The 26,839-nt window shown below is 44.6% G+C and overlaps 2 protein-coding genes across 16 annotated transcripts in view; one reads left to right on the top strand and one right to left on the bottom strand.

The window, feature by feature from the left end:
• The window catches only part of GNAL (G protein subunit alpha L), a 156,115-nt gene extending 144,288 nt beyond the window's left edge, over window positions 1-11,827 (top strand). For all 5 annotated transcript variants that reach the window (XM_019433856.2, XM_053902373.1, XM_019433858.2 and 2 more), the window contains 2 exons: window positions 3,811-3,878; window positions 7,821-11,827. In XM_019433856.2, coding sequence (XP_019289401.2) covers window positions 3,811-3,878; window positions 7,821-7,967 — 215 coding nt within the window. In that variant the 3' untranslated portion in view covers window positions 7,968-11,827. The remainder of the gene's footprint in view (window positions 1-3,810; window positions 3,879-7,820) is intronic.
• Window positions 10,324-26,839, bottom strand: part of MPPE1 (metallophosphoesterase 1) — a 55,404-nt gene continuing 38,888 nt past the window's right edge. For 7 of the 11 annotated variants that reach the window (XM_019433862.2, XM_053902375.1, XM_019433861.2 and 4 more), the window contains 10 exons: window positions 25,975-26,088; window positions 21,824-22,206; window positions 18,438-18,546; window positions 15,730-15,833; window positions 15,026-15,100; window positions 13,071-13,179; window positions 12,863-12,931; window positions 12,655-12,777; window positions 11,818-11,958; window positions 10,324-10,805 (listed from right to left, as the gene is read on the bottom strand). In XM_019433862.2, the coding sequence (XP_019289407.1) occupies window positions 10,623-10,805; window positions 11,818-11,958; window positions 12,655-12,777; window positions 12,863-12,931; window positions 13,071-13,179; window positions 15,026-15,100; window positions 15,730-15,833; window positions 18,438-18,546; window positions 21,824-22,092 (1,182 nt within the window). In that variant the 5' untranslated portion in view covers window positions 22,093-22,206; window positions 25,975-26,088 and the 3' untranslated portion in view covers window positions 10,324-10,622. Of the gene's footprint in view, window positions 10,806-11,817; window positions 11,959-12,654; window positions 12,778-12,862; window positions 12,932-13,070; window positions 13,180-15,025; window positions 15,101-15,729; window positions 15,834-18,437; window positions 18,547-21,823; window positions 22,207-23,003; window positions 23,156-24,993; window positions 25,173-25,974; window positions 26,089-26,839 lie in introns of those variants that run through there. The other 4 variants (XM_019433866.2, XM_019433864.2, XM_019433865.2 and 1 more) reach the window with 4 other exon arrangements.

Raw genomic sequence — 26,839 nt, 5'->3', positions numbered from 1 at the left:
TAGGAGGGGTTCATTGGCAGTGAAATGCTACCACTTCCTAAAATTTGAACCCCCAGCAAGATAAAGCAGAATGAAAGGGACTGTCCTAGAAACTTAGATAAGAAGTGAAGAAAATTCTTCATCCTTGTGCTAACGTTGGCCAGTCTGGTGTTGAGCCCCTGGTGTAAGAGAAGTCAGCAGAGCTCAGCTTGCATTGCCCTCTCATCTCTGGACTACGGCCCTCAGCAAGCCAGGCTCCCATCCCCACACTCTGGACAGTCAACACTGAAGCGTCCACTGTCATGTGCTCTCCCTCCTCTCTGTCTTGGTCCGGGCCCTCCTTCCCCTCTTCTCAGTTCCGGATCTGGTCAAGGTAGCATCCTGCCCAGGCTTCCTTATTCTGCTCACTCAACTTTCCAGAACGGTCTTTGGATTGCTGCCAAAATCTTTTTTTTTTTTTTTTTTTTTTTTTTAACATTTTGCAATTGTTTTATTTAAATGATGACATATTTTTCCCCTTCATATTGATCTACCTTTCTTTTTTTTTTTTTTTTTTAATATATGAAATTTACTGTCAAATTGGTTTCCATACAACACCCAGTGCTCATCCCAAAAGGTGCCCTCCTCAATACCCATCACCCACCCTGCCCTCCCTCCCCCCCCCATCAACCCTCAGTTTGTTCTCAGTTTTTAACAGTCTCTAATGCTTTGGCTCTCTCCCACTCTAACCTCTTTTTTTTTTTTTTTTTCCTTCCCCTCCCCCATGGGTTTCTGTTATGTTTCTCAGGATCCACATAAGAGTGAAACCATATGGTATCTGTCTTTCTCTGTATGGCTTATTTCACTTAGCATCACACTCTCCAGTTCCATCCATGTTGCTACAAAGGGCCATATTTCATTTTTTCTCATTGCCACGTAGTATTCCATTGTGTATATAAACCACAATTTCTTTATCCATTCATCAGTTGATGGACATTTAGGCTCTTTCCATAATTTGGCTATTGTTGAGAGTGCCGCTATAAACATTGGGGTACAGGTGCCCCTATGCATCAGTACTCCTGTATCCCTTGGATAAATTCCTAGCAGTGCTATTGCTGGGTCATAGGGTAGGTCTATTTTTAATTTTCTGAGGAACCTCCACACTGCTTTCCAGAGCGGCTGCACCAATTTGCATTCCCACCAACAGTGCAAGAGGGTTCCTGTTTCTCCACATCCTCTCCAGCATCTATAGTCTCCTGATTTCTTCATTCTGGCCACTCTGACTGGCGTGAGGTGGTATCTGAGTGTGGTTTTGATTTGTATTTCCCTGATAAGGAGCGACGTTGAACATCTTTTCATGTGCCTGTTGGCCATCCGGATGTCTTCTTTAGAGAAGTGTCTATTCATGTTTTCTGCCCATTTCTTCACTGGGTTATTTGTTTTTCGGGTGTGGAGTTTGATGAGCTCTTTATAGATTTTGGATACTAGCCCTTTGTCCGATGTGTCATTTGCAAATATCTTTTCCCATTCCGTTGGTTGCCTTTTAGTTTTGTTGGTTGTTTCCTTTGCTGTGCAGAAGCTTTTTATCTTCATAAGGTCCCAGTAATTCACTTTTGCTTTTAATTCCCTTGCCTTTGGGGATGTGCCGAGTAAGAGATTGCTACGGCTGAGGTCAGAGAGGTCTTTTCCTGCTTTCTCCTCTAAGGTTTTGATGGTTTCCTGTCTCACATTCAGGTCCTTTATCCATTTTGAGTTTATTTTTGTGAATGGTGTGAGAAAGTGGTCTAGTTTCAACCTTCTGCATGTTGCTGTCCAGTTCTCCCAGCACCGTTTGTTAAAGAGACTGTCTTTTTTCCATTGGATGTTCTTTCCTGCTTTGTCAAAGATGAGTTGGCCATACGTTTGTGGGTCTAGTTCTGGGGTTTCTATTCTATTCCATTGGTCTATGTGTCTGTTTTTATGCCAATACCATGCTGTCTTGATGATGACAGCTTTGTAGTAGAGGCTAAAGTCTGGGATTGTGATGCCTCCTGCTTTGGTCTTCTTCTTCAAAATTACTTTGGCTATTCGGGGCCTTTTGTGGTTCCATATGAATTTTAGGATTGCTTGTTCTAGCTTCGAGAAGAAGGCTGGTGCAATTTTGATTGGGATTGCATTGAATGTGTAGATAGCTTTGGGTAGTATTGACATTTTGACAATATTTATTCTTCCAATCCATGAGCAGGGAATGTCTTTCCATTTCTTTATATCTTCTTCAATTACCTGCATAAGCTTTCTATAGTTTTCAGCATACAGATCTTTTACATCTTTGGTTAGATTTATTCCTAGGTATTTTATGCTTCTTGGTGCAATTGTGAATGGGATCAGTTTCTTCATTTGTCTTTCTGTTGCTTCATTGTTAGTGTATAAGAATGCAACTGATCTCTGCACATTGATTTTGTATCCTGCAACTTTGCTGAATTCATGTATCAGTTCTAGCAGACTTTTGGTGGAGTCTATCGGATTTTCCATGTATAATATCATGTCATCTGCAAAAAGCGAAAGCTTGACTTCATCTTTGCCAATTTTGATGCCTTTGATTTCCTTTTGTTGTCTGATTGCTGATGCTAGAACTTCCAGCACTATATTAAACAGCAGCGGTGACAGTGGGCATCCCTGTCGTGTTCCTGATCTCAGGGAAAAAGCTCTCAGTTTTTCCCCGTTGAGGATGATGTTAGCTGTGGGCTTTTCATAAATGGCCTTTATGATCTTTAAGTATGTTCCTTCTATCCCGACTTTCTCAAGGGTTTTTATTAAGAAAGGGTGCTGGATTTTGCCAAAATCTTTCTGAAACACAACCACAACTCTACTTGCGATCCCTACCAACACAGACTTAATCTCACCACAAGCTGAGGCCACACGTGACCCGGCCAGAAAATATTACAAACTAGGTTCCCCACCACAACCCTCCGTGGATCCTGTGCTCCTTTCCCACACACATTTAGGGGATCCTGTGCTCCAAACCCTCAACCCTCTGTGGATCCTGTGCTCCTCCCCACACACACATCCAGTGGATCCTGTGCTCCTCCCCACCCCCAACCCTCTGTGGATCCTGTGCTCCTTTCCCACACACATTTAGGGGATCCTGTGCTCCAAACCCTCAACCCTCTGTGGATCCTGTGCTCCTCCCACACACACCCTCAGTGGATCTTGTGCTCCTCTCTCTGCCTGCTCCTCCCTCCCTTCTGCACCTGCCCAGGCACCTGCCCTGGGTCAAGCATGGCAGGTCTCCAGATCAGGGCAGACTCAGCACCTGTAGAATTCCCCATCACCTGCTCCGCGTGAATAATCATATAATCATAGTAGTTGCAATAGAGAAGGAAAAGAGCGATGAGACCATGCAGGGAAGCCGAGATTTTAGGAACTTGGAATCTGCATGGGAGAAGAATCAGGTTACTACAGTCAATTTCACAGAAAGGCTCCGTGATAGGAACAGTGAAGGAGAGGGTCTCCCGGGAACAAGGCTAAGAGAATGCAGACCGGATGAGCACAACCACTGCTAAAACCACAGCCCCTGGAACCTTCTCTCTCAAGGGAGATCTGAAGGGGATGGCAGCTGTGGGATTGGTCAGTGTTCAGTGGCATGCTTTCATTTTCTCTGAGTGGGAGTCATCCCCCATCATCAGAAACAAAACCAAAACTTTCATCAGCTGCTAAATGAGAGAAATAAAGTTACATTTCAGCTTTCTGCTTTGCTCTGAGTGTCTTTTAGTGCTGTGAGTGCACCGCAGCCCTACTTTGTAATTCCTCTTCCATTTTCCATAGAGTTGTATTCTCATCACCTAAACAAAATTCCACTTGTAATTTTTACAGCAACACCAGATGCAGGAGAAGATCCCAAAGTTACAAGAGCCAAGTTCTTTATCCGAGACCTGTTTTTGGTAAGCAGTTTTATTCTTTGCTTTCCTACCTCCTTAGAGTTGTATTGTTCTTTGCAATTTGCATATCACTTACCCTTTCATGATCTGATTTAATCTCCACCCAAATTATGAGAGGCGAAGGAATTATTACTTCATCTCACCACTGACCATACTGGGGTTCAGAGAGGTGGGGCTTTTCACCTCAGATCACACAGCGCCCAAGCGAAAACAAGGAGCACAGCACAAGGCCCCAGAGAATGGCACTGAGACCCCCACCAGACTGTGTTCACTTGTGTTTTCCTAAAAGGAAAGAAGCCTTTAGCAGAGTCTGAAATACCAGCACCCACACTGGGTGCCCCTCCCCCTTTCATTCACTCACCAATAAGAGGCTAATTCAGACATTCAGAAAAATTCAGATCTCTCTTTTTTTTTTTTAACTTTTTATTTTGAGATGATTTCAAATTTACATAAAAAGTGAAAGAATTGTATATACGTGGACTGTGTGCTTCTGGAGAGGTGACAATCGGCCCAGTGTGCAGCAGGGACGGTCCCACAGTCTGCCTGACATTTCCACGGGGATCAGGTGCCTTCCTGACTCCTCAGGGGAACCTCGTTATCCTATTCCCACCACCGGCCCCCCCATCGGTTGCCTCCTGAAATCTTATACTGAGTGAGAAAGTAACAAGGATAAGAAGTCAAGTCCCCAGGGTGAGTTCTGAAGAACAGTATTCCCCAGCAGGTTAACAGGTAGCACAGGGAAAGGGCTCTGCAAGGAGTAAATCTGGGAAATAAATCAAGTGAGACAGGTTTCTCCGTTGTCAGACTTTCTAGAACCTTTGCTATGCCCGTGTGCCTTGTGAATCTCTTGGATAAGGTAAATCGGTTTGTAGTTTATCACAGGCTTCCTTTTGGAGGAACATCTTGCAAGACCATAAAATATAAAAACACACAAAAAGCTGTCCTAATGAGGACTAAAAGTTAACTAAGTGTGCCTATGAGGCATTTAAAGATTAGAAACAGAGCTCCCCCCTCCCAAATGAATGGCCGTGCCACCACCATTTGATGTTGGGAAGAAACCTTTGATTCTCTAACAATGGGCGAAATCTGGCTTGTATGCAGTTTGCAAGTCAGGGAAATAAACGCCTAGGGGTTATTGATTTAGGTTTTTTTTATGGTGGAATTTGCCTGGGCCAGTAAGTCGTGGGAGGAGTTTTCAGTTTGAAGCCCTAACCCCAGACCTAGAAGGCAACGGGGCAGGTTACAGAAATGGTTAACAGTATCGAATCTGGACGGGAGCAAATTCGGGCGAAACAATAACTTTGGTGATAGAAGGCTCTGAGACGGGGTGGGGAATAGAGGCCGTACATGGAGAGGGAGAGGTCTGTGGGGGGACCTGGCCTTGAGGAGGTAAAGGTGGGCTTGGGGAGAGAATGGCAAGGGCATAATGAGATAGACCCCTCTGTAAGAAAGAGCCACATGCTGTCTGAGCATTCTCAACTGTCATCGCATGAGGAGGGCAAGGACCACCAGGGTCACTTCCTCCCACGACGGGGAGGCCCAACTCATCCCCAGAGCAGGAGGAACTCAGAACGAAAGGGGCCAGGAGCCAGGAGGAGGGAAGGCCAGGTGGTCAGCCCCCCGTGTTCCCCTAGTCACCGTCAAGTGGTCCTGTCCCTCACACTGGAAACCACCTGCAAGCCCATGCCCAGACCTGGGCCAGAGAGTCCTCTGGGGCAAGTGTCACCAGACCTTTTAAAGCAGGTGGTAAGCGTGAGTGGCACCCTGTGTCTTGATGCCTTAGGCATCTGTTAGAAGCCTGTATGCTTTAATCGGGCTTCTCTTTCTGGTATTGTTGTATGAGCTCCCCTCTGATTTCTTTTACCTTGAACATCATCTCCTGACAGGGGACGTCAGAGATGGGCAAAGCCAGGGGACCCAATCAAGCACAGTCTGGAATTGCCCAGTTTTCCTTGACAAGCTTATTGCTGTCATTTAAAGTGAAAATCAGTGTGTTTAGAGATAAGCAGACGGCCACTACCTTTGTAATGACTCTGCCTGACATTCTTGTTGCCCCAGGCGGGGACAGACTGGTCAGATCATTACAGAAGAAAGCCTGTTACTTATTCGCCCACTCCGTGTGACACGGCTCTTGCTCCCCATGTTCTAGGGCTATAAAGATACCTACCCTACACGTTTCAGTGTCCTTAAGTTTTTTAAAAATTATAATTGCTCAAGAGAATCCTATTGCTAAAAATAAGTCTGTGCTCCCAGGAGGAGGTTCATAACCTGATGAACATCTTTAACCCAGCCCAGCAGGGGTCTCATCTTGATTCCCAAGATGCTTTGCAAGAAAGGGGATGGGAGGGGGGACGAGGAGGACGTCCGGGGATCCCTGTGGGCACCTATGAAGAAAGCTCCATGTGACCTCTACATTCGCTGGCTGGAGAGGCCATAACAAAGCACCACCGACTGGGGGCTTAACACATTATTTTCTTACCGTTCTGGAGGCTAGAAGTTGAGATCAAGATGTCGACAGGGTTGGTTTCTCCTGAGGCCTCTCTCCTCGGCTTATGGATGTTCACCTTCTCGTGTCTTCTCATTGTGTCGCCACATGGCCTTTCCTGTGTGTGTGTGTCCCAATCTCCCCTCTTCCTATGAGGACCTTACTGGGTTTGGGCTCACCCATATGACCACATTTTAACTTATCTTTTTTCTTTTGTACTGCTTATTTATTTTTGAGAAGGAGGGAGAGAGAGAGGGAGCGAGAGAGGGGCAGAAAGAGGGAGACACAGAATCCGAAGCAGGCTCCGGTCAGCACAGAGCCCGATGTGGGGCTTGAACTCACAGACCACGATATCATGACCTGAGCCGAAGTCGGACACTTAACCGACTGAGCCACCCAGGTGCCCCGTAATTACCTCTTTAAAAAGAGATCCTATCTCCAAATACAGTCACACTCAGAGGTACTGGGGGTTAGAGCTTCACACAGGAATTGGTGGGGGAGAACACCATTCAGCCCATGGCAGCCTCTCTCCACACTGCCCCACCTGACTTCCCAATGCACATGCGCATATCCCTCCAAGATGTCCTTCTGAATCCTCATCAGTCATGTTTTTTCTCCTGTGGGAGAAAGCCCATGAAGCCTCCCACTGCTAACCAGGGGACCCCCCCCAACCCTGCCCCAGGAAATGCTCAAGTTGTTACGTGGAGGAGGGCTCAGTAGGACGGATGAGCCATCCACGTGGAACCACTAGTGATATGTGGATATTTAAATTTAAATTAATTAAAATTAAATAAAACTAAAACTCCAGTCTCTGTTGCGTCAGTTAGTGATAGTGGCTCCCGTAAGAAGAGGGGAAATACAGAACATTTCCATTAGTGCAAAAAGTTCCATTGGACAGTGCTGGTGTGGGACTGACATTTATTTCCGGAAAATTCTACCCTGACTTCTTTGAGAGGCTGTCTTTTATTTATTTTTTTTTTAAATATTTTTTTATGTTTATTTATTTTTGAGAGACAGAGAGAGACAGAGCATGAGTGGGGGAGGGGTAGAGAAAGAGAGGGAGACACAGAATCCGAAGCAGGCTCCAGGCCGTGAGCTGTCAGCACAGAGCCTGACGCGGGGCTCGAACTCACAAACTGTGAGATCATGACCTGAGCTGAAGTCGGATGCCTAACCGACTGAGAGCCACCCAGGCACCCCTGAGAGGCTGTCTTTTAAATATATGTCCTCTCTCAACTGAACACTAAGCTTCTGTGGCCAGAGGTAAGTGTGACGTTCTTTGAGTTTCCAGCAGGGTATTCAGTATTAAAACAGTCACAATCCCAGCTCCTCTTGTCTTTGATCAAAGTATTGCCCAAATTCTTCTCCAAGAATTAATGGAGTAGCAGCAGTGTTCCCATGTACCCCTGGGCGTGGTGGTCAGGGTCCCACAGCATAGATGGCTTTTTTTTTTTTTCCAGAGGATCAGCACAGCGACAGGGGACGGCAAACATTACTGCTACCCACACTTCACCTGTGCCGTGGACACCGAGAACATTCGCAGAGTGTTCAATGACTGCCGTGACATCATCCAGAGGATGCACCTCAAACAGTACGAACTCTTGTGAGGCAGCCCTGGGGCAGGTGGGTGCGCCTTCTGGCACCTTCTCTCCACCTGCCTCTCCTCCCTTGGCCACCCCACCAGGTGGAACATTTATTCCAGGATTGTCTGTCAGCCCCAAGCCATGGTAGAAAGTAGGGAGTTCCCGGTTTCATCCAGCTGCCGCCCTGTCCTGTTCTGACCTGTGTGACCACCAAGCCTCTGGCTACCTCTGTTCCCCTCAGGTTTGGTTTGTAGCTTTCGTTTTCACTGAACACAACCTTCCACAGCCTCCCCACCCCCACCAATTTGTGTCGCTGCAAACCAGCACTCTCACTTGGGTGGTGCTGCAGTGAAACCCCTCTGGGTGAGGGCCCCTTTCAGTCATCCATTCAGTGATTTCTTGATTCGGCAGGAACTTGATAAAGGGGGGAGAAATGGCACTTTTTTCTGGCTTATCAGGCATGATTGCAGTGGCAGGGGTATGAGGCAGTGAGCCACATGCGTGGGCAAGTGGCCACCTCTCCCGAGCTGCACTGGCCCAGGAGCGAGGCTAGACCCCAAGTCACAGGGTGGAGAGAAACCCGTTTCAATCATATCTGAGTCGCTGCCAACCTCAGGCATTAAGTTAGACCTACTCTGAGCAGACAACCTACTACATTCACCACTGCAAAGTGTGTCCTGTCTACACATGATTCTCTAGAGTGTGATATGCTTGGACAAGAGTCTCCCTTCATATATTCTTGTTGTTTTACTGCTGGTTTATTATAACTGTACAGACCACAAAATGTAATATTATTTTCTATAATTACTCAAAAATCCTTGTAGATCTTTGTGCCTCGATCAGGCTGTATCTGTAAAAGAAACGTGTTTTTATCGTGCTGAACCGCTAAATGTCAACATTACCTGCTGCTTGCTCTAAAAAAGAGAATGGTGTGTGTAGAATTTAGGATATTCTTCAGGTTAGTGCTTTTAAAAATATCTTTGATTAAATATATATATGCATATATATATAAATTATCCACATTAATCATTCACCTCTTACAAATAATTTTGTACCAACATCACAAGCTTTTCAAGAACCAAGGATTTTTTTTCTCCAGACAATATGTCTTTTGATTATTTTCCTATTTAAAGACTTTTTACAAGTTCCCTGAGTGGAAATAGGTCAACCATTCCCTTTAGTCAAAGTTTTCGAACCACTTGGGCCACAGCTTCCAGTGTAAACAAAGAGCAAGAAGATGACAGAGGTGTCCGTGTTCGTGTCCAGCCCAAGAGAGTCAAAGGATGGCATCTCCATTTGCCTGCTCTCAAGAAGAAATATTACACAACCTTTATTTGGAAGACAAAGTCAAAATATATGGCTGTTTCTCACACTCGAAAGATTTGTAAATGCAGCGTCAGAAGTTATCGTACAGCGCAGTATCTAGAAAGCAAGAATCACGATAGCGGTGATGCTTCATATTCTACCCACAGCCACAACTTTGAGGGTCGTTGCCTTAGGTGCGAGATAATCTGCAAAGATGTCCAAAGGTGGATTTCAACAATACAAACCCAGAGGTGACAGCCTCGCTGACATGACTTCATTTCCTTTTAGTCTTTAGTATTGTCAAGTTTACTCTATAAGTAGGCATTTTGTAATCCTTTATAAATGCATCCAGACTAAAAAAAAGAAAAAAGAAAAAAATGCATCCAGACTGAAATACTACTTTTCCATGAATGAAAGGATAACTTTGTAGATAGTCAGTGTAAGAAGCACACCGTTTATGTCAGCATCCCTAAATTCCTGGACCTCTCTTCCCTGTTTCATAAAACCCTGATCTGAAATGAGACACATAAAGACACATAAAGTAGAAATTACTGTGTTTCCATTGCACTTTCCACATAAAATGTGAACCGAAGAGCCACACACACCCCCATATGCACAAAAAGCAAAAGCTGCATACTGTTATATATGTTATCACTCAGCAGTAACTCAACTTCCTCTTCAAACACAGAGTTGGACTCTTGGAAAAGAACACGTTTTACCTGGTTTCAAATTATCAAGACATATTTATTTTTAAGTACCAAAAGCCCCTTCCCAGCTCTTTGTCAGGTTTCTTTTGATCACGGACAGACATTAAATTCAGATTTAACAGCTTGGCCTGCTGGAGAGAAAATTACACTTCGCTAAAAATCTGATTCCATAATGAGCACAGAAGCACAAAAGTCTGTGAAAACAATATATTCCTGCTTGTGGCGTCTGTACTTTTATTTTAAGTGCATAGCTTTATAATATATAGGAGTCTGAGGCCCACTTCGTAGGGGGACAGAAGCAAGCCCAGTGTTTGTGCGCACATAATCCCAGGTGCCGGCTCCATCTTGGGGAAGGACAGACAGCATAGTGCATGCAAGTGAGACTTTAATAGCTTTTACATATTGTACAGACACGATCTTTGGTTATACATATATTTGATAAAATGAGAAAACAGACTTGTTGTAGAGTACACGTTCCATTGTTATAGCATGAGAACAGTACAGTCAACTATTTATCCTTGCAGGAGTTCGCATCCGTGATTTACAGTTCCTGTGATGGGTGTAAAGACCGCCACCCCCTTTGTCCCCTTCTCACATGAGCACTACCCAGAGTTCAGTTTTCCTGCCTTTGTTATTTGTGACGAAATGCAAAAGCGTCTCCTGCGCTTTACGTTGTCTTAAGTTTTCTGAGCAAGTTCCAACCAAAGAGAAGAGGCGAGGCTAGGAGCTTAAAGTGAGCTAACATGAGGACCACAAGGAACCCAATTGCTACACAGTATGTGGCCAGAACGGTGTTCTCGTAGGGGAGGTAGCACTTGGCAAGGGCGTACTCTGTGGGGGTCAACATGCCCTGGAAAGGAAATGAGAATAGTGATGCTGCAGTGAGAGCCCTGCCGCAGCACCAACACACCAGTCTTAGACAAAACAGGAGACGCAGCCTTCTTGGTCCCCTCAGGTGAGGCCAGGAAGTGGCTCTCCTCCCCTGAGACTGCGGGGCACAGCTTCCAAGAGCCAGCCACCCACCCCAAGCACTGATCGGAGACACAACGCGGAGGCTCCCAATGTGCCGAGTGGAGCTGACCTCTCCGTTGAAACCAGTCCCCGGCACAATGGGTTCCTCTAAAGTGCAGTGGGCATACGTGCCAGAGATAACAAGAGGCATGGAGATCTATGTAAGTGGCCATTGAGAAACGGGGAGTGACTACAAGGCCATTTCTCATGGCGCTCGATGCTAAAGTAAGCAACCTGTTACCCAGAAATGCATGTGCCGGGGGCACCTCAATGGGTTTTTCTGTAGACATGTTTGCTGTGCGGAATGACACTGGGGAATGGTTTCGTTTACTCTGAATCTGAAAACATGAGGGTTTCCCCACCTTTTCATGAAGTAAAAGTACCTGACATAAAAGCATTATGACCTGGGTAAAATAAACACCAGGTGGCCACTAATTGAAACATCTTGAGCCAACTTACAAGAGCCGTAGCCTTTTTCTGCCAGACCAAATGGGCACGTTTGGAACCTAAGACAAGATGATGGAGTATAGCTAATGAAGACATGATCCTGTTTCCTTAGAAAATTAAAAACGCAGAGCCTCAGACCTGAGAACAGTGCTGTCCCTGGAGAGGAAACACTCTGTAAGATGCCCCCCGCCCCCCACACAGGAGCAATGCCATGTTTATTTGTCCCCAGGGAGGTGTTTAGACAGGGGTCAGTGTATCAAACTAAGTGCACGTGTGGAGCAGGGGAAGTTTGTATTTACAGCTTTTGTATGTGTTTACGGATCGCAGCAATTAAATAGTTGATTACTGTGTTGATGTCAATACTTATATGAAAGCTTTCAGATGAAAATAAACGTCCACATTACCATGATGAAACTGGGGTTGTTTCTGTTCCTCCAACTGAAAGATGGCACGCTGATCTCCATGGTCCCCGCCCCGTGGAGCACCTCGCAGGCGCTGTGCGTGTGGCCGCTCAGGACCAGCCGCGGCCGGAGCCACCAGAGCAGCTACCGCACCCGGGGGACAGCATAGGTGGTTAGTGCTCTGACAGAGCCCCATCGGGGCCCATATTTACATAAATATAAAATCCCTACTTGGTAGAATGCTTCATTTTTTTCTTAAAATCCTATCAAAAGTTAAGTTCGAGCTTTTAGGGAAAATCTATCCTTCTCATTGCAGATTTTATATTTTTATAAATATTTTTGTAAATGTATTTTATAAATATATTTGTATCTTATCACATAGTACAGCATATCATACATTACACAAATATGTATTTATATGATATAAATATTTACATTGTTTTATTTATAAAATAACAAAAATATTTTCATATACTTATATATCATAATTATAATTTAAGTATTATACAATACATATTTGTGTAATATATAAATACATATTTGTATTATATAAATACATCTAAGTCAGCACATCCTAAGCCCCCAAAGTTAACTCTAAGTTCCATTCACATTTCCAAATACCTTTAAATTGGTGGAAAAAACTTCGAATAAAGTTTCTTAAAGCTGAGGATGTTCATTAACTTGATACTAGGCAGTAGAAGTACTGGGGTTGGGGTGCGGGAGGGACAAAAGGGTGATAGGAAAAGCTGATGTTGCCAAAGCCCTGCCCTCCGCCCTCAGGTGGCTAACTGTGACAGCCATCTGTCTGTCTGTTGGGGGGCATCGGGGTCCACAGCAAACCTTTTGTGAGGCCTCCCGGGAAAGTGCATCGTATCTCTCCTTAAAGGGGATGTCCCGCTCTTCCAGAGGTGCGGCGTCGTCCCCGGAGCAATTAGCATCGCTTCTCCGGTAAAGGGGGAAATGCTGCCAGGATTTAGAGATGGTCAGATGTGACCAGGAGGCCCTGGTTGGTCCACCAGATATGCAGAGCCACCTTCTCCCGGCTCACCTGCAGAAGGACCGGGGCTGACGCCGGCAGCGGCTGCTCATCTATGCATCTGCTGGAGTGATGTTCCTGCTGGGGAGGAATCAGTTAACCCGGCAACCCCAGCAGGAAGGGAAGAGGGAACTGAGAGGTGGACAAAACACAAAGTGCAGCAACCACACCACAGAAGATGCCAGAACAGAAGCACCTGTGCATTCAGATGCTCTCCTACCTCTCGGGAGCAATTCAGTTTGTGAGAAATGTCGATAATTTCAGCTTCTGCTTCAGAGCAAAGGTTGCAGCCATCCCCTTCCAGGGCAACACTGTTGACCATCACAAAACTGAGACAGAGGGAGGAGGCAGAGAGTCAGGGCCACTGGGCTTCCCGTGTACTGTCTTCTCACAATGCTGTTCCCATGAAGCAAAAGGAAAGCACCCATAGTGTGAAGAAACATGCTCCAGAACAGCTTTAAATCTCCACTCGACTAATCTACGTTTTTAGGTACGAGTTGAGTTAAGAAAACAAAACAGCAGTATACTGGGAGTGGAGTCTAAGACATCATAAGAAGATTTTTAACCTTGAACTTTCAGAAATCCCAGATTACAGAAGCTCTGAGGTCAGACTACCACTGAGCCTCGCATCTGACCACGTGAAAAGGCAGGGACATAAGAGCACACCCATTCCACTGACTTGTGGTAGGGACGGAATGAAATACTACCACCAAGCCTGCCACTAGGAAGTACTCGGTAAAGGTTAGATACTGTTATTATTACATAAAGCAAACCACAGGCAACATTTGCTAACATCTGTGCACGCAGAAAACAAGGCAGGGTGGGAGGGGGTTTGCAGGTCACAGCTAACTGGTATGGATAATCCCAAATTAGGATGACGATAAAGTCAGTTTTGGTTGCCCTTTACAACCACTTTACCTTAATTATATTTTTATAGACTCCCATTAAATACGCTTTCATCTCCTACACACGTATCAACCGGGTGCAAAGAAGGCACCTGTCAGTAAAGATTGCTTGAAATTTAAAGAATTTTAGTGAGAAGGAGCTAACTAAACGATCTGAAATATGGTCAGTGCACTTCAAGTTTCCTAAACTCTACTCCCTAGGGAAAAAGAACTACAACTATGTCAAGTCTTCATATAACTCAGGAAAGGACGCTACTAGAAACTTAGTCCTATGGGCAAAGGGAGGGAAAGAGCGAGCATTTGTAGAGAACCCCCGACCTGGTCTCTGGGAGTGTCACAGATCATCTCTTGAGACGGGCCCAGTGAGCTATCACGGCCAAAGTCACAAGTGCTGGAAACCCATGGGGGCCATGACCTAAAGAGGAAGAGCCTTCCTCTCCCACCTTTTTTCTCTCCACTAGGTCTGCAACTAGAACACCATATATGGACTCATCCACTGTGCTGCAAACATACACACGGACTCGACAGGGTCCAGACACAGCACGAAAATGGCCATGCAGAAGGAGAGCAGGTGCTCATTTGTGGTCAGACAAAAGGGCTGGGACACTTTGGTCCACAGATCAAGGCTGATGGGCGTGGGGATGGGGCACACAGCTACACAGTACAGTGGACACACCTGCACCCAATCCTGGGATAACATGATGTCAATAGTATCCTTTATAAAGGGAAACAAGTACATTTTGAACAAATGAAATATACTCCTCTACAAAGTGGCCTGATGGAATCTCTATCACCCAGAGACACGGCACACAGGAAGACGATGCCCTCGGTGGCTAGGCAAAGTCAGAGACTGGCTGGTCCACCAGGCTGGTGACTCTGACAGTGACCGTCAGGCAGGATGAGGCCTGTGGTGCCTTCATCAGAAACCGTAAACCACGCCACACAGAGCCCGGTGTGGCAGGCGAAGACAGTTCCCTTAAAAAATTAAGTTTCCAAGGACTGAAGGGCTTCTTAAGAATTCACAAATAGGGGTGCCTGGGTGGCTCAGTTGGTTAAGTGTCAGACTTTGGCTCAGGTCATGATCTCACAGTTCATGAGTTCAAGCTCCACATCAGGCTCTGTGCTGACAGCTCGGAGCCTGGGAGCCTGCTTCAGATACGGTGTCTCCCTCTCTCTCTCCGCCCCTCCCCTACTCATGCTCTGTATCTGTCTGTCTCTCAAAAATAAATGAGTGTTAAAATTTTTTTTTTAATTCACAAATAATACTCACTTAATTCCTTTCCAAGAAAACAGCCTTTCAGGGTTGAAAACTTTCTCAAATCGTTTTATTTTGTATGTGCTCATCCTACGTTCAATTGTAAAAAGAAACATTTTTCAGAGCAAGCCATCTTAGCACCTCTTCAGACTCAGCATAAACACAAGAAATAACTCAGGATTTGAGTGCCGGACTAGCTTTTTGAGGTGAGAGCTCCAGCTGGCCCAGGCTATCAGGTGCAAATCTCAGCTCCACCACTGACTGGGGCAAGTGACTTAGTCCCCAGAGCCTCAGTTTCCTCACCAGCACAATGGTTAAAATAGCAGGACCATCAGAAAGATTAAATGAGTTACTATAAGGAAGTAAAGCGCTTAAAACAGGCTGGCACATCATAAGCACTATATAAATGCCATTTACAAAAGTGTAAATGGTCTTGTTTTCTGAGTCCCAAAGAAAACAATTGGTCATTAAATGTAAGTTTCAAGTCAGAATCCCCCAAGGGCACATACAAATCATTTATTCAACAGAGATTTGTTAAGGGTGTACAAGTGCCAAGACAAAAATCTTTGCCCTTGTGGAGTTTATGCTCCTGGGCTTACATCATTCAAGGGCAACAAATGTCCCCCACACAGCATAAGTAAGGCTTTCACCAGAATGGTAGGTTTAAAGTTACAGTTAACAAGAGCCCTCAGGATGCAATGCTTCACTGAACTACTTACTGATAGTGGAAGCCAATGTCATGGTTGCCAGCAACCACCTTCAGCAGCACATGACGTGGGTGTCTGAATATTTTCTGAAACCGCTCCACATCATCTGCCCAGGCCTGTGGGAAAAACAGGTCACTGCTGAGAGCTACAGAAACCTCTCTTCCCTGTGGCTAAAAATATATGCTCCTTATTCTGATAAGTTAATTACCCTGTCCAAATCAGATGCTCATAGAGCTAATGTAGAACTTAGAATTTCCAATTCTATGTCATACTTCTTTTTCTAAGACTTAATATTTTATTTAATCTGATACCAACTTTAATTAAGTGATACTCCCCCAGGGGCACCTGGGTGGCTCAGTCGGTTAAGCGTCTGACTTCGGCTCAGGTCATGATCTCACGGTTCGTGAGTTCAAGCCCCACGTCAGGCTCTGTGCTGACAGCTCAGAGCTTCAGATTCTGTCTCCCTCTCACTCTCTGCCTCTCCCCCACTCACATTCTGTCTCTCTTTCTCTCTCTCTCAAAAATAAATAAACATTGAAAAAAATTTAAATGATATTCCCCCGTATTAAAACATTAGATGGCAATCCTCAAAATATTTGATTCATACATCCATTGTTTTAAGATCCCCTGAAAAGATCCCCCAAAGCCCAACCATGGACTCCAGGCTGATGATCACTCCAGATCTGGACACATTGTAAGAAGAGGCTCTTAGGAAATGCCAAGCAAATTCGTGTGTCTCAACCAAAACAAGGATGAGTACATCCCTCATCTTAGCATTTCCCCATGGTTACAACTGTGGGAATGAGAACGGATGGGATGTGGGGGAAAGACAAAATCCAACAAATATTTCAAGATTCTGCTGACATTTGCTTTAACTATTAAAGCTTGAGAATTAGGTTTGTATCATTCTGACTTTTATTAAGCCTAAAAACATCACTTGGACAAACACTAGGAAGACAATACTTAGTTGAATAGTAATTAACTTTATCCTAAAAGTTTTAAATAAGGTCCACGCTAGAGAAATATGCTGGATAGAGAGTCCTTCAATACATTTACAAAGACTTCACTTTAACATATAACATTTAAAGGTAGAATAACATAGGGGCACCTGGGTGGCTCAGTCGTTGAGCATCTGACTTGATTTGGGCTCAGGTCATGATCCCAGGGTCATGGGATTGAGCCCCACATTGGGCTCTGAGCTAATAGCACAGAGCCTGCTTGGGATTCTCTTTCTTCACCTCACTCTCTGCCCCTTCCCCTTCCCCACTCACTCTCTCAAAGTAAACATTTTTTAAAGAACACTAAAAAATAAAAATAAAGTTAGAATAACATAAAGTTAGAAAAACATAAAAACATAAAATGCTGCCCTTAATTTTCAAAATTAAGCAAAAGCAACATGTACATCAACCTCATTTTATAACTAGTTATTTGTCGCATATCCAACATGCAAAAGCAACATGTATATCCAACCTCATTTTATAACTAGTTATTTGTTGCATATAGTATTTCCATTACCTTATATCTAATTACAGACTAGATTCTAACGAACAAGGCAACCTTATAAATAGTGGGTTTCTATCAGATCTGGACCAAGACCTTCTTTGTATGCCTTTTGGGTTATCCTGGGAAATGCCAATGGATTTTTTAAAAATATCCCACCCTCCAAAATCCCTTCTAAAAACCATTTGTGACTAAACATTTTCAACTAAGCAGCAAAACAGCTTTTTTCTTTTTTTCCATTAATTCCAGGAATATAATAAGCCAAATATTTTGACAGCTAGGGTGAGAACAGCCTTTCTCTTTGGTGATGGAAAGGCTTATGCCACCTCACTACCCAGATGGAGACCCCTACAGGCACAGTAGCCTCACACCAGGCCCCCAAGGCCCCTTCTGCACCTCTCCCTCAGAAGAAAGAAAAAGGAGAGTAGCAAGTAACTTTTATAGCACAGTTCTCATAATTTCGTGGTTAAATAAAAGAGCATTAAGTCAAATTATATTTCCATATGCATTCTGTAATTCTGCTGAAAAGCAACTTTGCACCCACCTTGCCTCTTTTTCCCTTTCTGAGAGGATCATGGGAATACACATTCCAACAAAGTAAGGTCTGACTAAACTACCTATTTCCTACATAAACAAATACCATTGATATTTGAACAAGAAGAGTTTGAACTGTGTGGGTCGACCCATATGTGGATATAGACAGGACCATACTATATATATATAATATATATATATTATATATACTGTATATATATACTATATATAGAGATATAAAGACAGGACCATACTATAAATGTATTTTCTCTTCCTTAAGATTTTCTTCATAACATTTTCTTCTCTTAGCTTACTTTATTGAGAGAATACAGTATAGAATACATGTAACATAAAAAAATATGTGCTAATTATGTTAACAGTAAGGCTTCCGGTCAATAGTGGGACATTAGTAGCTAAGTTTGAGGAGAAGCAAAACTTATCCACAGATATTTGACTACACAAGGTCAGCACCCCTAACCTGGCATTGTTCAAGGATCAACTGTCTAAGATTAGTTTAACTCAAGGTACAGATCCTAATGACCTTCAAGATAGACGATACATTTTTAATATTGGTAGTAAGCAAAACTTCCAACTCTCACTGATACTGCTTCATGGATTTTCTGGGCTGCCTGTGCTGCACCCTGAAAGCAGGATGGGATGAGGATGCCCGGATCATAGGGTCCTACCTGGGGGGAGCTCCACTTCCCTTCATCAAAGATGTCCCCTAGGATGAAGACGACTTCTGGCTGCAACAACCACAGAGCTGTCTGGAAGGCTCTCTCCATTTGCCACTCCCTTGAGGCCAACAGGAAAAAGCACAGCATCAGTCTGTTTCTTAGGAGAGCCCAGATCTGTCTTATGGGCCATTTAAAAAGTGAGCTGAGGGTCGCCTGCGTGGCTCAGCTGGTTAAACGTCTGACTTCTGATTTTGGCTCAGGTCATGACCTCACAGTTCGTGGGTTCAAGCCTTGCATTGGGCTCTGCGCTGACAGCGTGGTGCCTCCTTGGGATTCTCTCTCCTCTCTCTGCTCCTCCCGCACTTGCTCACACTTGCGCATGCATGCTGTCTCTCTCAAATAAATATTTAAGAATAAAAATTAAAAAAGGAAACTGAATGGTCCCATTCTCCTTCATGGCCCCACCCCTGCTTCCCATCCATGCTTGGAAGGGTCAGAGTCCATATCTGATTAAATGTGGGGAACAACAGCCCCCAGGGAGTCGGACTGCCCCGCCCACACATCTTAAAGGCTGACTTCCCCCTATGTGACACCCACAGATCGGGCCCCACACACACTGTACCCCAGAAGCCATCCCTCATGACAGCCCGGGAGGTCAGGGAGGGCTCAACGCAGCTTCCAAAGATGCCTCGCATAGACTGATTTTGCACCACACCAAGGAGATGATAGCATCTGGCTTAAGTTTCACTTTCTTCTTGAAGGGACCTCAACTTCCTACGTGCCTTCAGAATTGGGAGGAGATAATGAGAGAATCAGACTAGCTAATACCAAAACTGTAAATCCTAGAGACTTCCGACATCCAAGAAATCATCCCATTGGTAAGACAAGTAAATGAAAAGAGCTGGGGATCTAGAACCTGACAGGCACTCCAGCTGCACCCATTAACCACTTGTGTGGCCTTGAGGATGCTGCCTACTCTCTCTGATTTCTATTCTTCATTAGTAAACAGTAATAATAAAATAATAATAAATAATAATAATAATAATAAATAATAATAAATAATAAATAATAATAAATAATAAATAATAATAAAATAATAATAATAAAACAGTAATAATAAAACCTATGTCTCTCATAAGACAGTTATGGGATTAAATGAGATAGCATCTGTTTTTTGTTTTGGGGTTTGGTGTTTTTTTTAGTGTTTTATTATTTATTTTAGAGAAAGAGAGAGTGCGAGCAGGGGAGAGGCAGAGAGAGAGGGGGAGACAGAATCCGAAGCAGGCTCCAGGTTCTGAGTTGTCAGCACAGGACCCGACACAGGACTCAAACTCACGAACTGTGAGATCATGACCTGAGCTGAAGTCAGATGCTTAACTGACTGAACCACCCAGGCGCCCCTACATGAGATAGCATTTGTAAAGTGCCCAGCACAGCACCAACACACAATAGGTGTTCAAACATGTTAGTGCTTTCTCGACCCACCCTCCCCTCTCCCTGACCAACTATGACCTGTGTCCTATTCCTCAGGATTCCAATTCTTCCTCCTTTTTAAGGCATCCTCCTGGCTGTTTTTCCTCTACCCAAGGGGACTGTGACATCCCGGGGCACATAAATAGGGGAAGGTAATTTGGGGTCAGAGAAGACTGGCCAGGCCCCATGTAAACTGCTGCGTGGTGCACCCCTTCACTCAAGATACCTCCCAAAATTCATTTCTCAGTTTTTCTTGATTGAATGTTAGTCACCCTGGAGAAGAAAGCACCTAGAAACAGCAGCAGCAGGAGGGCAGGGAAGAAAGCTCAACTGGTAAAACCCAAATGAAGCCCAAGGAAATCTCACCCTGGCCCTTCTCTATCTCATGCCTCCTTTGGTTTAAAACTCTGAGTAAAGAAGGAAGGCCCCATCCATCTTTCCTTCTTTTGTCTCGCCTTTGTCACTCACCTCTAAGGACATTACACATCTCACCCCCTCCCCACCCCCAACGTAAGGTTCCTCCATATCCGAAGTGCTCATGGATATTCCTGATAGTAAAGGTTAAAGACCTGCACAAATGCAATCATGATGAGGAAAAGGGGGCAGGGTAGTGCGTCACCAAGAACAAGAAAAGAGCTCTGATGCCCTGGGGTAGAAAGCCCCATCAGTCGCCTTTTGGTGGGCATTCTTCACAATGGCCAAAAGTGGAAGCATCCATCAACAGGTGAATGGAGAAACAAAATGTGGTCTACATATACAACGGATATTATACAGCCTTAAAAGGGAAGGAAATTCTGACACATGCACAACATGGATGAACCCTGAAGACATCATGCTAAGTGAAATAAGCCAGACACAAAAGGACAAATACTATATGACTCCATTTATATGAGGAACCTAGGGTGGAGACATCCATAGAGAGAGAAGGTAGAATGGTGGCTGCAGGGGCTGGGGTGGAGGGGGAAGGAGGGGTCAGTATTTCATGAGGACCAAGTTTCAGCCTGGGAAGATGAAAAAGTTCCAGAGACGGCTGGCAGTGATGGTTGCACAACAATATGAATGTACTTGATGTCACTGAAATGTATGTACACTTAAAATTGTTTACGATGATAACTTTTATGTTATGTGTACTGTATCACAGTTAAATTTTTTAAAAAGTCTTCTGATGGGAAAGCAGATGGATTATGCTAGGCAGGTCTAAGTGGGATAGACAGTACCTGATCCTCTCCCCAGGGTGAAAGCCACATATCTGCTCAAGTAGGCTCAAAACTACACACCATTGGGGCGCCTGGGTGGCTCAGTCAGTTAAGTGTCTGACTTCAGCTCAGGTCATGATCTCACAATTCATAAGTCTGAGCCCTACATCAGGCTCTGTGCTGATAGCTTGGAGCTGGGAGTCTGCTTCAGATTCTGTCTCTCCCTCTCTCTCTGTCCCTCCACTGCTCATGCTCTCTTTCTCAAGAATAAACATTAAAAAAATAAAAAATAACTAAAAAAAATAAAATCATAAACTACACACCATTGCCTGCAAGAGAGGACCACCAACCCAGCTCTGTTTCTCCCCCTGCCCAGGAGAAAAGGGAAACCTACCTTGACCGGCCATACCCATGTGCTGGACCTTACTGTGGGCATTTTCCTCATACAGCCCATAAGGTCTCTGTTACTAACAAGGAGGCAGAGACAGGCTTGGAGGAGCCCTAGTAACCTGTCCAAAGTCACAAGACTCAAACCCAGACCTGCTTTCCAAATTCTGGGTCCTTCTAAATAACAGATGCTCAGCAAATGGTATGTTTAAGGAAAAGTCCAATGTCCCATGTGTCCTTCTTTGAGAAGAAAATAACTAATGAGTACCCTGACCTATGGAGAGAGACTCTCTACCAGAAAGATTCAGAATCAGAAAGATTTCTGACTGTAGCTCCTACCTTCGTAATTTGTCTAGCCAATGGCCTCGTATTTCCCCAAGCAAGTGAGTATCAGCCAAAAACATGGCTTTCAGAGTCTCTTGTCCACTGTTGTGGGCTGGAGTTTTCACCTCAGGCCAATCGCATCGAAAGATCACTAAGTAATAGATTAAAAATTCGCAGAATAGAAGCGCAGCAAAGACAACGGCTATGAGTTTCGACAGCAAGAAACTCCTCCTCCTTAACAGACAAAGATGCTGCCTTCCAAACCCCAGCCTGATCAGGGCCATCTCTCCTGCCCAGGAATTGCCAGCAATCAGGAGTGAAATCCATCAAGAATTCACCAGGGGGGACTGTGGAATCCTGCATGAGGTGCGGCAGGTGTCCAGGGCTTAGCCATGTACCTACAGGGAAAAGAGAAATGATTGGATTACGTTCCGTAATAATGCCACACACACTATCTCGTTCTTTTAAGAACTAATGAGTTCCAGAATCCTACCTATATTGCCAAATACATGAAGTGTCCAATACTTGTACAAGAATACTATGTCAGATTATGCTAGAAGAATGATCTTCCCGCTAGAAAAAGTTTTACTACCACTTTGGAAATCATTAAATAACAATCTGTCCAGACAATGTTAAGGTAGGACACATAATAGGGAAAGTCAACAAATATTAAGTAAGAGTAACTTGAACCCCAAAAGGATTCACTGCCCTTCCTGGACCTTACAAATCAACAGGCCAGAAGCCCCCTGCATTGCGTTGCCTCTGGTATGAATTCATCACTTTTCCACACTGCTTTTCCACAAAAGAAGTGAATATTCACAGACAATGTGCTTCAGGGATCCGAGCAATCCATTCCACTCTAGGCTCGGAGGCCGGAGCCTCACAGAGCACACATCTGTCAATGATGCATTCGGATTATATGTTTCACAAACATGGGTTTTCACTTGCAAATTGGCCTTAAAATTCTGGATGGCCTTCTGTCAGAAGACATTTATGTGCCATGGTTTCTCTATGGGAAACTTTAAAATGTTTATGGATTTTTGGAATCATAAATGAACTTTGCATCCTATTTAAAAAAAAAAAAAAGCATTTACTTTTGACACATATGAAGAGAAAGGCTGGTACATGGACGACCTGAAATGGGCTTTAAAAAGTGGCATGTTGGTGGGGAGGGTGGGGTCAGGGAGCGGTGCACCTTGGTGGCTCACTCAGTTAAGCGTCTAACTCTTGATTTCAGCTCAGGTCTTTGTGTCACAGTTGTGAGTTGAACCTTGCAATGGGAGGGGAGTGAAGTCCACTTAAAAAAAAGAAAAAGTGGAATGCTACTAAAGTTCTTCATCTTATGCTCAAGATGAGGATCTTAGGGGCGCCTAGGTGGCTCAGTCAGTTAAGCATCCAACTTTGGCTCAGGTTATGATCGCACAGTTCATGGGTTCAAGCCCCGTGTCAGGCTCTGTGCTGACAGCTCGGAGCCTGGAGCCTGCTTCGGATCCTGTGCCTCCCTCTCTCTTTGCCCCTCCCTTGCTTGTGTGTGTGCGCATGTGCGCTCTATCTCTCTCTCTCTCTCTCTCAAAAATAAATAAATAAACATTAAAAAAAAAGAAAAAAAAAAAGGATGAGGATCTTAAAGGGTAGTGACCTGGTGGCTGCAGAGAACTCAGATATGGGAAAAACTCCAGAAGTCTCAGAGTGGGTGGGGGCTATGAGAGACATTGACCACAGATGCTCACTGAGCTAATATATACAGAAAAGCCCTTTCTGGGGAAATGATGTTCTAAGATGAATGCAGGAACCTTCATATGGTTGACAGACAAGCGGTCACGAACAGTCTCATTCCTGGAGGGTCTACAACGATGTCTGCAAAATTCCGTTTCCAGAGCTGTTCATGTTTGCATGTAAGCCCGAGTCCCTATAAAAGGCCCTCGCTTACTGCACAGCAGAGTTCTATATACCGATTGAGATACAGGACTTTTTTTTAATCTTACCTACAGGGTAACATTAAAGAAAACTAAGTGGGGGTAAACATAAAAATTACCTAAAGAGAAATAAGTGGGGGTAAACATGTATTTTGAGCCATTACCAAAGGTTCAAAACATAACCCCAGAATTGAAAGTGCCTTCGGAAACTGAAAGATGATGGATACACTTCACGCTTCTCCAAATGGAGCTGTGACAATGGTCTGCTGGACTACGAAGCCCTCACTCCCATCTATGGCTTTTCAGAAAAGAAGAAATGAGAGGATAGGAGGGGAATGAATGGCTCTGTGCCCAAGGCTTCACTTTCTTCCACCTGCTCTCGAGTGGCATTCTTACTGGGAAGTATTTGATTAAAGAGGGAACAGGACTCGAATGCCAGATTTTAAATGCATCCTTTCAGACAGAGAGGTCAAAAGCAGCTGTGCATGTAACCTGGGCTCAAATGCTCTTCCTGGAACTCTACTCAGAACATCCATAGTATCTTTGTCAAGCCGGTCTGACCACCGTGACCATGTGCCATACCTTGTCCTTGTACTTAGAACCTCCTCGCCCCCTCTGTTTTCTCTAAGGTTGAACCCCTGTGCCACATAACTAAAATCACCGTACTTTATCTTCTAACTGGGGACTCCTCTGAGAGTGAAAGGTGGCACTAACAATAATAAAAAAACAGGGCAGTTCTGGGCAACTCGGGGGGTGCAGCCACCCCATAAGGCTCCAGCCCATAAGGCTGGTGCTTAATCTGATGCAGGTGAGGAGAAAGCAAGGACTCCTGCTGTCATCCACTTATCAGCAAACTCCAGAAGGAGGTACAATTGCTGCCAGTAACAACTAAGGGTATGGATTTTGTTTGGGTGATGCTCATAAGAGAGAGACAAAGACTCTAAGGAACAATGAATGTATTTCTTAATACCATCCAATTTCCTTTGTTTTGATTCAATCAAATATGTCTGAAGCAACCATTTGGTCTTAATGTCTCATTTTCTTTCAAAAGGTGGAAGGATCTCCTGAAATCCTAAAAACAGCGGCTGAAACTTCCTAAAACTTTAATGTCTCCTCACGCCGCAGAGGACAAGTTGAGAGGAAGGAATGCCAGCCTTCTGGAGTTAGCCTCAGAATTCTCTTAACATGCAAAGCTTTGCTCTTTACAGGCTCCAAGTTCCCGAGGTAAAAACCAGAATGACAACTTTCTAATTGCTTCTCTACACCCACCTCCTTTCATCAGAGAAGCTGGTTTCGGTGGTGATAGCTAAGATCCAGGAACACAGCAAAGGAAGATGGGTGGCCTGGAGCACCGCAGGCCCACCCTGCCCTCCGAGTGCAGCAGAGAGTGGGGGCCAGGAGCCGAGGGGACACAAAGCTGCAGTCTGTCAGCTTCCCTGGACCAAGGGAGCAGAACAGGACCCACAGAGACAAGCCACAGGTTTGCACTCACAGGTGGCGCTGGCTCTCCCCGACCCGGTTCCCAGGTTCCCATTGGATCCTGCTGAGGCTCAGCCTGGCCCCTGCCTCCAGGCTGACTGCAGCAAAGGCAGGGAACAATTCCTCAGCTTAAAGAAGGCCACGTGGCAACAAAAGGTTGGGGGAGCCCCTGCCCTTCCCTCAAGTGTCTGTGTTCTTTTTTCCACAAAGAAATAAAAGATACTCCACACAGAGCCATTCAGCCAGAAGACTCAGAATGAAGGAAGGGAGGGAGGGAAGGAGGAAGGGAGGAAAGGAAGGAGAGAGGGAGGGAAGGAGAGAGGGAGGGTAGGAGGGAAAAAAAAGGAAAGGCAAAGAGGGAGAGCAAGCTGGCTGGTACTGTTCCATACTTTCTTGAGAAAACCCTAACATCATGTCAATCAGCTCTCCAGTATAGTGTGATCACTTTTAAGAAATAGAACTCCTCACCAGAGTGAAAACCATTATTTGACAACCTCTGACACCAAATCCTTAAATCAAAAATTCCTTTTGCTCAAATCTTGGGAAACTACTTCTCCTTCTCTATCCAAACTCATCGTGTTACTCATCAAAGTAGTATCTCCAATGTGGTCTTCAATGTTATGGTCAAAGCATATCCCCTTTTACCTCCTGAAATGAATACAGTAATTTTTAGGGCTGATGGGGTGGGGAAGGGATCCAATCTCTCCCTAGAACTGACACAGCAAGGCCCCCATGCCAGGTGCACATTACGTAATGAGATGCCACTCCTACCTTATGGCTGCTTCCAGATGGGTATAAAGTGACCTCCTCCTTGGGTTCAAGCCAACTTGCACTTAAGCCAACCCCAGGGACAGCGCTGCGTCCTCGTTTTCTGATGCAGCTGACCTGTGAAAAAAAGCATGCTGACCACCAGTCATTGGGAGCAAAGGACACTCCACCCCTGGAGCAGACATGGGACAACTGAGCCTACCTTTCTTGGTAGGAAACAGGAAAACCGAAGAGCTCTATAGGGAATCAGCAGCCACTTATTCCTCTTCCAGTATTTTCTCCTACGTTATGAATACCCACCAGCAGAGAGAGTAGCTACGATGAATTGGACAAAACTCCACCTACTGCTCAGCTCTGCTACATGTGACCTTGGGCAAGCCACTTACCCTTTCTGAGCCTCATCATGGGGGTCACAGCACTTGCCTCCACTGATGTCATGGAGATTGACAGAAATAATGTTCACAAATTTTTTTTTAAATGAAGCAGGTATATCAGGATTAGACTAGACAGTAAACCTTACAATCTGATGAATTTCAACAGGCTCAAGGCAAGGGAACTCAATTCAAATGGCCATAATCAGATTAGGGAGAATGAAGCCCAGTGGAGAATAAAGGCCAGAAATTAGAATCTAGAAGCTGTGGCCCTCTTCGGCTGTCTTCCCCACTCATTTACTGAGTTGGACTTTCTAATGCTTGACATCCAAAATCCCCATACCCTTCCCTTACTAGAAGTAAACTTGAAATTTTATCTCAACCATAATATGTAGGCCAATGATTTAAAATCTCCACAGCCACACAGCCTGAATAACTAAATGCTACTATGTCTTCCACATCCAGGCTTTTACAGGCTAACGGAGAGAAACTGTGTT

Source organism: Panthera pardus, unplaced genomic scaffold, assembly GCF_024362965.1.
Source record: "Panthera pardus isolate Hobbes unplaced genomic scaffold, ASM2436296v1 HiC_scaffold_15, whole genome shotgun sequence".
Lineage (NCBI taxonomy): Eukaryota > Metazoa > Chordata > Mammalia > Carnivora > Felidae > Panthera > Panthera pardus.
This window is presented reverse-complemented; position numbering and strand designations above follow the sequence as displayed.